Below are 11,900 nucleotides of genomic sequence, written 5' to 3' on the forward strand. Positions count from 1 at the left end.
AAAAGGGCTGCAGAAACAAATGCAGTCACTGAGGGAAGAGGTGGACACGGAAAGAGGGGATCAGCAGAAAACTCCTTTACTTGGCTTGATAAATCCTTCATCCATGGACACTGCAAACAAGTCCATCTGATGTGACTCTGAGGAAATCGTCTCAATGCTCACAAACGGCCTTTCTGTAGCTCCAAGGATGGGCTGTTTTTTCATCAAACCTCCCACCGAGTGCTCTCACCTCAGCTCACATGAATCCGCCAGGGCTGGGAACATTGTCAGCCTTTTTGCAAGGACAAGAGCCACCAACCTAGTCAGGAGATGGCCTCTTTTGGAAGAAGAAGTCAATGGAGGCAAGTACAATGGAAGGCTCATCATGAGCCTGGGTTTCTGGTGGCTGGCAGCAAAAGGGGGGGTCTGGCCTCAGCAAGGGCTCAGTCTCTTTAAGTAGCACTGGGGACATTATAAACTTACAGTAAGAAGAGCATCTGCCAGCTTTCCAGCCTCATCCAGAAATTCAAGAATGTTTTCTGTAAAATTTGGTGGTCACTTCTTTCCCTCACACATCAATACCAATGCACTTGAACATAAAGTTGGCATCATGTCTGCTCTCTGTGGCATTAGAGGAAAAAGAGCAGGGGCACCTTCATACAACTCTGCTCTAGCTTCTGCAGAGCAGAATATTTGAGCAAGAAATGGAGCAATTTGTGCAACACCTAGAAAATAACAAAATTATTCACGCAACAGCTGCAGCTTGCAGAACAGCTATCTTGTCTAACCGGCTGGTACAGCTCCTGCAAAGACCATCTTCAAGATTGCTCTGATAAGGGGCATGCCAAGTGCACAGAGGTGGGAAGGGAGGATCTCAGCCATGCAGGATGAATGCAGTGACTGTTTTGTTAAACCGAGGTTGTTCTCATGCATCTGCATGCAAAGGGATCCAGGATTTTAATTGCTTTTCTTACCAGGAGCTTTCACTGCTGCATATTTGAACCTGCGCAACAATCCTGGACAGGCTAAAAGCAGGTCTGTAAGCAACCAGAAACTAGTTTTCTCCAGTCTATAATTTTCCTTTGAAGGACAGAAAGCCCTCAGTCCACTTATTCTGACAGAAGAGGAGAGAAGAGGCATTAATTAGCATTTTTTTTCCAGTGGAAAACCTGAATAAGGATTTCTCAGAGCTTGGGCATCGTCCTTTGACCCCAGCCGCTCCTGGTGTGCAGCAGGGGATGATGGGGCACTTCACCGTGTTCAAAGATCCATGTTGTCTGGACATTTTCCTTCCCTTTCCTCTCTTAGAAAACACACGGTGAAGCAAAAGGGATGGTGAGCCAGTTCCACCCCTCAGCTAGAAATCATTGAATGAATGTGCAATATTTGAGATTAAACTCCTGGGGGTGTCCCCAGCGGTTTGCCTTCTCCACTCTGGGGGGGTGAGGAGCCCAGAAACCCCAGCAAGTGCTGAACACTTTTGCTGACAGAGCTGGACGATTTCTCTAAATTGATGGAGAAACTGGTCCCTTGCACATCTGTATATTGCTATGGAAAGTGGAGATGTTTTTTTCTGGTTTAAAAATAAAAATAAACATAAAAATAAAAACAAAAACAAAAAATAAAATAAAAAATAAAATGAAAGGATAACTGCACTCATGTTTTTGTGGCCTGGTCCCAGCAAGGTAGGGGGATGCATTGGGCATGGAGCTGCAATGGGAGCTTTAGCGGGTGCTGCCACTCTCCTCCCACATCCCAGGGAGATTTCCTCTTGCCCACAAAAACCTGCACCTGCTTTACATCATGGAGAGTGGAGCCAAGCAAAACGCATGTGCTGGAGGGCTGGAGGCTGAGCTATGCACCCACAAAAGATCCCAGAGGGCGTGCAGCCCTTCCAAAGGACAGACAGTGAGGAGAAGCAGGAATCAACCTGGTCTGAACCAGAAAAAAGGCTCACTGAGTGCCAGTTATGGGTTGAGGTCTTGTGTAGCGGTGGGAAGAAGACAACTGTAGGTGGTGGAGAGGTGCAGCTCTAAGGGGAACACACTGGCCTTTGCAATTTGCAACTTTACTGAACAAAATTATCGCAGAGGACAGAGGTGCTTAGCAGCACAGCAGGTCCTTTTCTGAGCACTGGGACATCATTTCTTGGAGGCACCTTTCTTGGAGGGAAACAGAGTGAAAGGACACTGCCTTCATCCAACTCCCCCTCAAGTGATTAAAAAATAATATGAAAATAAATATTGTGATAATTATTTTAATAAATATTTAAATTTTTAAAAAAATCAATTCCTGATTGTCATTGAGGATATGCAGGTGCTTCACTTTAAAGTCGGGGTGGGGTCATAGCTGACTTGAAAGGAGTCTTTCAGAATCTGAAAACCACTAGCACAACTGTCAAAGCAGGGTTGATTTCAATTCAACAAGCGGTCATTTCCCGTAAAGTGATCCTAAAGTCCTCAACTGCCAGATCCTTAACATAATTTTAGGGTTTTGCAGTAGTAACCTGTTACAGTTCTCAAGAAAAATCTCCAACTTGCAGGAAGCGTTATGCTATTTCTTCTCTGCCACTTACATCATCATTTGAGGAGGGAGGCAGCTGAGGAGAAATACCAATTAATCAAAAATAATCAAGAGAAATGAGATTAAATCACTGGCCCTGACAGTAACCAATATTTTGTATCATTGAATAAATTCTGCTCTGCAACCCTGGATCTGCCCACAATGACAAACCTTGCAAGTAATTTTCATTTCTTAGAAAAGCAAAGTTAAAAAACAAACAAACAACAACAACAACAAAAAAAAAAAAGCCAAAAACTAGCTTTGGCTGTTTCTCACTGGGTTCTGAGCAGTCCCCAGGAGAGGTCCCTGGTGGTAATGCCAACAGATCTGGACTACCAGCTGGGCATTTGAGGAGCTGGGATTTCTGCAACCTCTTCTGAGTGCAAACCCCCTGTTTTCAGTAATTTTTAAGGAATGCAGAGATTAGGACCTTTTAATCTCCCAAAACCTGGAAGCCGGTGGTCTGTCCTAGGCATTTCCCCCTGCATCTGGTCTTCCAACTGCCAAGTGCTGCACCAGCTTCAGACCAAGACAGGTGATGCAAGGTTGACCTACACAACACTTGTAGGTCAATACAAGCCGTGGATGGACCCGAGACCCTCCAAGAGCCTGCTGGGAGCTCTGTTGACCAGAGCAGCAGCTAAGATTCTTTATTCTCATGTTGCTCCGTGCCTGTCCCAGCAATGCCAAGAGCCTGATAGCTGCAGCTCTCCACCCGTGCCACTGTGGCCTTCCTGTTTTTCCCATTAAAGTCCATCCCAAAAAAGGAATTAGGAGCAATCCTGTTCTTCAGCAGATCCCACAAGTTAAGCCTCCAATGTGCTCTAATGTCTTGCGTCCAGATTAGCTCCTTGTCTGGGAAGGAGGAGGGTATAGGTGATGTGATGACGCTTCAGCTTAGTTTGGGGGCCACTCCTCAACAGCACTCTTGGGGTTTGCTTTTGGTGTGTCTGCTGGATACACCCAGATGCAACACATTTGATCAGGTACGTGCCCATACACATTATTTCTGGATATCTCAGTAAACCATTCTGCCAGCCACTGGCCAGGGGTTTTTGCAGCACATCCCCAGCATAGCTGCCTTCACAGTGATGCTGGGGCCTGAACATGGGAGGGTTTGCCTGTTAAGGACTAGCCAAATCCTGCAGACCTTGAGACCCCAAGGAATTTCTCCTTCCCGGTACCCTAGAGATGAGATTGGTGGACTCAGACCAGGAGGTTTCTCCCATCCTGGTCCCATAGATGCAACTGCTGTTTTTTATTGTTGCAGGCCCAACTGTATTGCTTCATAGCTGTTAACAGGGGGCTTTTGCAAGGTTGCACTCCCCCATAAGGTCCCTGAGACCCTCCTTTAAATCGTCCAGGGGGCTTGGCTGTCCCTCACATGATGCCCCCTTTACCATTCAGCCAGAAACATCTCTGGACCGCCCTGTCTGGCTTTACTGGCCCAGCTACAAGGACCACCACTGTCCAGCCCGGCATTGCTACCCCCGGATCGGGTATCCCCAGGCTCAATTCGGGGGCAGCTATAAAGGAAAACCCTCTGTGTTGCCAAAGGCATGCCTCCCAGCTGCCCATGTGTCCTCTCCTCTACGAGCCTTCCCACCACCATGGGGATGAGGGGCTGGATCCCCTTTGCTCAAAGCCTGCCTGCCCAAGGAGGAGAAAAAAGCAGGATTTACGGCTCAAGCGGGGGGGGTGGGGGTGGGGGGGTGGTGGTGGGGGGGGGGTCGCAGGAAAACACAGTTTAAAAAAAGGCAAAACCAGCAGAGAATTTTATTAAGCTTCAGCATCTCAACTAATTTTCCCCCTCCCCTTCCACTTTGCACCAGGGTTGGTGGCACAGGAGATGGATCCTCTGCTGATGGCAGAACGCAGCATCCCCCAGCCTGTTGGGGGGGGGTCCCCAAGGAGGGGTGGGCACAGACTCCCCAGGCAGAGGATGGAGGCCCCCCCCTCCATGTCCCAAAACAGATGTGCAGACTGCTCAAAGGGGTGCAGGAGAGCCCCAGGATGGTGCTCCCCAGCAGGTAGGCAGAACCCTGCCCATGCATGGTGTGGTGCCGTGGTTAAGTGCTTGTGGGACCCCGCTGCTCTCCTCCTGGCTGCCAGCAGCCCCGGTGGGAAAGCCAGTGTGAACCAGATGGCTTGCTGAGCGCGGGCAGGTGTTTGTTCAGCCTCCAAACTGTGAGCTCACCCCACAAAATCCCCTCTGGAGTCTGCCCAGCCCCTCCCATGCTGGAGATGGAGAACATTTGCAGCCATTGAAGCCAATTTTCATGTGTCCCCCCCTCCTGCACACCCAGAGCCATCCCAATTTGCTCTCTCATTGTGTCTCTTTACTCTTTCGCACTATCAGCCTACCCACACCCCGCTCTTAACAGTGCAAAACCCCTTGCCCACGCCATTGCTCAGACAGAGCTGGACCCCAGGTTTTTTCCCTTTTTTAACTCAAGTCCTAGAGATCCACCTGGCGGCTCCCCCCCAGCCTTGAGGATCTGTTTCCCCAGGTCCTTAACTCCCAGGGAGGCTGTTCAGCATCTTCTGTAATTAACAGCATCCTGTGACAACCTCCTCATCCCTAAGGTGCAGGAAGGAAGGCAAGGTCAGATGCCTCTCTGAGGTCCTCTGCTGAGCAGTTTCACTGTCTCTCTGCCAAGGTCTTGCAATGGCCTTAACAGGTTTAATTTCTAATTAATTGCTCGTCTGTTTCTCTATGTCGTCCTGCAGGCTGCTTCTGCCCTGGGTTTTCCTTGTGCATCTCAGACCTGTGCAACTGTTGTTCCGGTGGACTGTTGTCACCACCACCAGGTGACATAGATTTGCAAGGTGCCGGGCATCCAGCTGCAGGGGGGTGTCCTCAGGTGCTGTCCAAGGCATCGCTTCTCCTTCCCACACTTGCAGTCCATTTCTAGCTCCACAAGCCTCAGGCGTCAGACAGGGAGCCCAGACACCCAGGGAGCACCTGCTGCAATACAAGCCCCGGGATGGAGGAGGGGTGCTGGCTACCAGCACGGGGCCAGTGCATTAGCAGGGGGCATGGGAAGCCCCTCTCCCCCACCATCAGTATCCTGTGCCCCAGTGCCCCTTGGGCTCTTCCCCATGCCGCTGGTAAGGGGGGACTGGGAGCTGCTTGGTGCTGGTTCCCCAGCACTGGGGGCAATCACCCAGGGCAGGGACAGGTATTTCTGCACCTCGATGGCCGGGCTCCGGCGGTCAGGGTCCAGCGTCAGCAAGCGCCGGAGCATCTCCAGCGCCCCAGAGCCAAAGCCTCGCCAGGATGCAGGGGGCATCCCCTGCCCCGCTGTGCCTCCCTGCCAGGCGCTGAAGTCCTCGAACTGGGGGTCAGAGCTGGCAGCTACAGTCCAGGGGAAGCAGCCAGTGCAGAGGCAGAAGAGTAGGACGGCAAAAGCCCAGACATCCAGGCTGGAGTCCAGCTCCAGTGTGTCAGAGCCCTGGAGCAGGCAGAGCTCCGGTGGGGAGTAGGGCAAGGTGCTAGACATGGCACCCACTGCCGAACCCTGCACACGGGTGAGCCCGAAGTCTCCCAGTTTCACCCGCCGGCACTCACGGTCGAAGAGCAGCACGTTGTCCAGCTTGACGTCACGGTGCACCAGGGCCCGGCTGTGCATGAAGTCCAGCGCCTCGGCCAGCTGGGACGCACAGCGCTTCACCAGCTCCTCTGCCAAGCCCTCCTGCAGGCAGGGTGGCACCATCACCCACCACACAGCCCTCTCCCTGAAGGGGCCACTGCAGCACCCAGACCCCTCCCCAGCACTGCTGACCTGTGCTTTGCCCCGCAGCAGCCTGCAGCCACATGCCTGCACTGCAAAGAGTCTCCCCACGCACAGCACAAGCATGCACCCCACTGCAAAGGGTCTCTTCCCAGGCACAGCATCACTGTACCCACTTGCAAAGGGTCTCCCCACAAAAAGCAAGACCATACACCCCACTGCAAAGGGGGTCCCCATGCACAGAGTCACTGCACCCACTGCAAGGAGTCTCGCTCCTTGCATGGTGTGAACATACACCCCGTGGCAAAAGGTCTGCCCACACAGTGTGAGTGGGTGCTCACTGCAAAGGGTGTCCCCACAGACAAGCATCACTGCACCCACGGCAAAGGGTCTCCCCACAAAAAGCATGACTATGCACCCCACTGCAAAGGGTCTCCCCACACACAGCATCATGGGACCCACTGCAAAGCTGTCCTGGCACCTTCTCCTCTGCCCTCCCACCCCTCGGCCCCTGCCTGCCTCCCACAGAGCCCCAGGGCAGCACGCACCCCCGGGTTGAGGAGGGCACACAGATCCCCGGCGGGAGCGAGCTCCTGCCCGAAGGCGAAGTGCGTGGCACTCTCGAAGGCAATGGGCAGGGTGCGCAGGCAGGCGGCGTGGCTGGAGAGGCACAGGGCGATGCAATACTCCCGCAGGAATGCCCGCCGCTCTGTCTGCTGCTTCAGCATCAGCTTGAGGACCACTGGCGAGCCTGGGAAATGGGGCAGGGGGAGCCAAAGGGGGGGGGGGGGGCGCGTCAGCACCAGTTTGGTCACCAAGGGGGGCAGAGACAGGGTCTGGCATGGGGTGGTTTGAGCAGAGCTGGGGTTTGGCTTGGGTGGGTCAGGCACAGCAGTGGGGCTGTGCATATCTGTGCACATTTGGGGAGCAGGTTTCCCCAATCAGCAACAGGGTTGTCCTCCCTGGTGTTCTCCCCCTCAGCACCCCTCACCACCACCACCGCTGCCATCCCCCCAGCACCCCTCACCACCATCCAGGGGCTCCGTGAGCACCACGCGGCCGTAGGTCCCGCTGCCCAGCTCCTCCAGCACGCTGTAGTGCTCCTCCAGCTCCTGCTGTGGCACATCCCTGCCCGTCTGTGCCATCAGCCGCTCCAGGAACTCCTCGTTGTCCTCCCCGTCCTCATCCGACTCCTCCATGGGCCCTGGGGAGAACCAAGCCCCCCATGCTGCTGCAAAGCCCTACCATCTCCAGCCCTTTGCACGGGGTGACAGTGGCAGCATCAGCCTCATGGCCCCAGGGCACCCATCCAGGACACGCCAGGGGCAGCCCAGTCTAGCACAGTCCAGTCCAGTTTAGCCCAGTAAGACTAATGGAACCCAGACCAACCTGCTCTAAAGCATCCCAGTCTAGCCCAGTTCAATTCAGCGCAACATACCCAAGCCCAATCCAGTCCATCCCTGCCCAGTCTAGTGAAGCCTGGACAAGCCTGGGCCAATCTTTTCCAGTCCAGTCCACTGCAGCCCAGCCCAGTCCAACCCAGTCCAGCCCAGCTCATCCCAGTACAGCCCAGTCCCACCCCAGGGGCTCTCCCCATGGTGCCCTGCCCTTCCTTCTCTTCCAGGCACGGGGGTCCCAGCTGGTGGGAAGGTGCAGCCTCATGCCAAGAGGTGATGGGGATGCCAAAACACCCCTGCCCAGTGGGGCCAAGCACCCCCAAAGGAAGCTGGGGGGTGGCAGAACACTAGCTCCATTGAGCCCTCGTCCCCATGTAGGAGGGACGGACAGCCCCGCATCACACCCCAGCGGAGAGGCAGTGAGCCCTATAAGCTCCCAAAGAAGGGACAGGAAGCTTCACATCGCACCCCACATCACCCCACAGCAGCAGTCAGAGCTCCCTCTCTCCACCCTACATCCCCCCTATTGCAAAGAGTCAAGGCCAGCTCTCTCCTACCCCACATCCCCCATTGCAAAGGCACATGGGCTGGCTTTACCCCTCTCCACATCCTCCCCATTGCAAGGGGTAAGGGCTGGATCTGACCCTCCCCACGTCCCCCCATTGCAGGGAGTCAGGGGTGGCTCTGCCTCTCCATCCCCAGCACTGAAGCAGAACCCCAGACCCTTCTCCCACCCCGCCACCTGCAGCCACCTGCGCTGGCACAGCCACAGCGAGGTCACCACCACCACCAGCACCTCCAGGTGTGCAGGGCTGGGACAACCAGCCTGTCCCCCAGCACACACACCCCCCTACTGCTGTGGGGCTGAGCCAACAGGGCCATGCAAGCAAGCCAGAAGCAAAAGGCAGGGTTGAGCGTCCCTCAGGGTTGCATGGGGACAGCCAAGCAGCCCAGGAGTGGTGCGTGCCTCACCTGCGTCCCCCACCGCGTGTCCCAGCAGGGTCGGGTGCTCCCAGGGCACGGCTGGGTGCCCCTGGCCCCACAGCCGCCCCCGGCACCCGGAGCTGTGACTCAGACTTTCCTGCCCGATCCCATGCCGCCGGCCCGCGCTAATCTCTGCCGCTTGCGCGCAGGGAACATGTGTCAGCCCCAATGCGTGCCGAGGGCCAAAGATAGGCAGGACAGGCAGGGCATTGCGTTGGGGGACAGACGGACAGGATGGAGCTGGGCAGAGGGGATAAACAGGCAGGGTAGAGCTGGGGATGGGGGTCAGACAAGGCATTGCATGGAGGGAGAGACAGACGGGATGGAGCTGGGCTTGCGTAGACAGACAGGGCATTGCATGGGGGGGACAGACAGATAGGATGGAGCTGGGGATGGGATCTGAGCCATGCTGAGCCCAATGGGTTTGGTGCACCCGGTGCAGGGTGGGGAAGCAGGGTGAAGGCCTCTTGGCTGTCTCTCAGTGTGCTTCCCTGCACTGTCTGTCTGCCTGCCTGCCCCTGTGCTGCTTGTCCACCCAGAGAGGGGTTCTGTCCCCAGCACCACACTCTGTCCGTCCGTCCCCTCCACACTGTCTGTCTGTCCATCCATGCATCCGCCCATCCATCCATCCATCCCACACCAGGCTTGGTCCAGTTGCCCCCACATGCCTTGCTTCTTATCTTCATGTCCCTGCCTGTGCTCTCTGTCCATCCACCCACCCATGCCATGCATCATTCTGTCTGTCTGTCCATGTCCATAGTCCTCACGACACCATGCCACCTCTGTTTGTCCCCTCATGCAATGTTCCATTCTGTCCAACTGTCCTTCCTCACAGTGCTGCCTCTCCATCAGACCAAGCTGCTCTGCTCCAGTAAGTCATGGTCCTTGATGTCTGTTTGTCCCCATGTGCAAAGCCCTGTCTGTCACCCCATGCCCAACCCCATCCTGTCTTTCTGTCCCCCCATGCAATGCCGTCTCAATGTCATTCCACAACACAACCCTGACCATGCTGCAACACAGCCTGGTCATGTCACAACACAGCCCAGTGATGCCATGACACAGCTTGGTCATGCCACTACACAGCCCGGTCATGCCATGACACAGCCAAGCAATGTCATGGCACAACCCAGCCATGCCACAACCACACACCATGCACCCCAGCATTGCCACAGCCTCCCGCCCCCTACCACATCCCAGCACAGACCCAGCCTGGCCACAACCCCTCACCCTGCTGCGGTAGCAGCCTGGGTGGCCAAAGCAAGTCTTGGGCATCCCTCCACCTGCCTCAGTTTCCCCTCTCTGGTGCCACCTCCCCGAGGGGATGGGGGACCTGTTTTGTCATGTCTCCCCCAGCCACACAGCATCTCACAGCTCTAGCTTCACCCACCTATGTGCCAGCCGACTCCCACGGGGGTGTGGGGCAGGGACCAGGAGCAGGACGTGGATGCCAGACCCCCAGGTGTGGGGGAGAATGTTTTGGGGACAGGCTGGGGACACCAGCCCTGGTTGCTGGCCTGCAGCGATCCTCGGGACCAAGGCATCATCCCATGGGGCTGGCACCAAGCCCAGGAGACACTGTCCACACACCAAGCCCCCTCTGCCACTGTCCCCAGCGTCCCCAGCCCCAGCCACGCCACCCCTGCTCTGTGTCCCTGCTGTCCTCCCCCCCAGCTCTGAGTCACATCTGGGCCCCCTCAGCAGGGCACGTTCCTGGGGGGTTTATTTTGGGATGGGGCTGGCAGAGCCCAGCTGGCGGCACACAGACCCAGTGTCCTGCCAAGGAAGTACTGGCCATGCCAGAATGTGTGGTCAGCCACGGAGGTGCAGCCCGGGGGGGGGGGTATGCATGGAGCCGGGGGTGCCGGGGGGGTCTCCCCAGGTTAGAGTGGGGGGAGCACAGCACATAAGGGTTGTGGCACCCTGCTCATCCCTCTGCCTGCACCCCACAGCTCTGCCTGCCCTGTGCCTCAGAATTGTGCCTGCACCCCTATGTCTGCACCCCAGGGCTCTGCCTGCCCTGTGCCCCAAAACTGTGTCTGCCCCCCTATGCCTGCACCCCGGGACTGTGCCTGCCCCAGCATCCTCCCTCTCCCCCAGTTCCCAGGCTGGATCCCTCCCTCTCCCCCAGTTCTCAGGGCCATACCCTTCCCTCTCCCCTGTTCCCATAACCATACCCCTCCCTCTCCCTACTTTCCACAATAATACTCATCCCTCTCTCCTGTTCCCATTACCATTTCCCCCCCATTTCCCATGGCCACCTCCCTCTGCCGAGCTCCCAGGGCCTATCCCTCCCTCTTCCTTCCCACCTGCTCTTTCCCCCCATCCCATCTGCTCGTCGGGCCCTGACCCCGGCCCCGCTGGAAGGTAATTAATACTTGACAGCACATTAGCAGGACCCGCTTGGCAGACAGCCAACGGGGGGAAGGTCACACACTCCTCTCCCCGTTACCCTCCTGGGGAGCAGGGGCTGCTCCTAGGCGGGTGTTCCCCCAGCCCCCACCATGGGGCAGGAATTGGGGGCCTTTAACCCCCCTGCCCAACTGGGGACCATCCCCAGGGTCCAGCTGTCCAGCCGCACCGGCACGTCTCTGGTCTCAGTGGTATGCGGAGGATGCGGGCGTCTGTCCCTGTCCCTGTCCCTGTCCGTGTGTCCCCCCCCCGGGGGGGCCCTTTGCTGGCTGGCATCCTGGGAGCGTGGGAGGGAGCGTGGTGGCGGGGCTGCGGGGGTGGAGGGACGGACAGCTGCGGGGGCACTGAAATAGCCAGTGGGCAGCCAGGCCAGGTGGCACCAGCTTGTCCCGGTCCTTGTCCCCAGGGCTGGGAGGGGCACAGCCCGGTGCTGAGCCCCACAAGCCATAGCCCCACTGCCCCTGTCCTCGCTGCCCCTGACCGCATCCCCCTGTGCCCCTTCTGTCACTGCAGGGGGGGGGATGTGCCCCTTTGGTGTCCCATTGCCCCATGCCCCCACCCCGGAGTCCGTGGCCCCACTGCACCCACACCCTTTGCACCCATAGATCCCATTGCCCCACGCCCTGCCCCTCTGCAAGCCCTGGCCTCCATTTCCCCATGCACTGACCCTCTGCCCCCCTGATCCCGTTGCCCACTCTCTGCCCCTCTGCACCCCGAAGCCCTGTTGCCCCACACCCAGTCCCTCTGTCCCCCAAACCCCATTGCCCCACTTTCTGCCTCGCTGCCCCACCTGCCCCAGCCCCACCGCCTGCCTCCCAGCAGGACCCAGCCTGGC

General features: G+C 57.0%; 1 protein-coding gene across 1 annotated transcript; it reads right to left on the minus strand.

The window, feature by feature from the left end:
* Nucleotides 1-5,546: 5,546 nt before the first annotated feature.
* Nucleotides 5,547-7,474, minus strand: LOC104043726 (uncharacterized serine/threonine-protein kinase SBK3-like). Its single transcript, XM_064437588.1, has 3 exons — nucleotides 7,303-7,474; nucleotides 6,824-7,026; nucleotides 5,547-6,236 (listed from the first exon to the last, which is right to left on the minus strand). The coding sequence occupies exons 1-3, from the start codon at nucleotides 7,472-7,474 to the stop codon at nucleotides 5,547-5,549; spliced, it is 1,065 nt and encodes a 354-aa protein (XP_064293658.1).
* Nucleotides 7,475-11,900: the final 4,426 nt, after the last annotated feature.

This window comes from Phalacrocorax carbo, chromosome 33 (genome assembly GCF_963921805.1).
Source record: "Phalacrocorax carbo chromosome 33, bPhaCar2.1, whole genome shotgun sequence".
Classification (NCBI taxonomy): domain Eukaryota; kingdom Metazoa; phylum Chordata; class Aves; order Suliformes; family Phalacrocoracidae; genus Phalacrocorax; species Phalacrocorax carbo.

Excerpts from the sequence above, each read along its gene's own strand:
- LOC104043726 (XM_064437588.1), bottom strand. The coding sequence starts at position 7,474 with ATGGAGGAGTCGGATGAGGACGGGGAGGACAACGAGGAGTTCCTGGAG. Across the intron at positions 7,027-7,302 it reads CACGGAGCCCCTGGATGGTG|GCTCGCCAGTGGTCCTCAAG; the intron begins GTGAGGGGTGCT and ends CCCATTTCCCAG. Across the intron at positions 6,237-6,823 it reads GTGCCCTCCTCAACCCGGGG|GAGGGCTTGGCAGAGGAGCT; the intron begins GTGCGTGCTGCC and ends CCCTGCCTGCAG.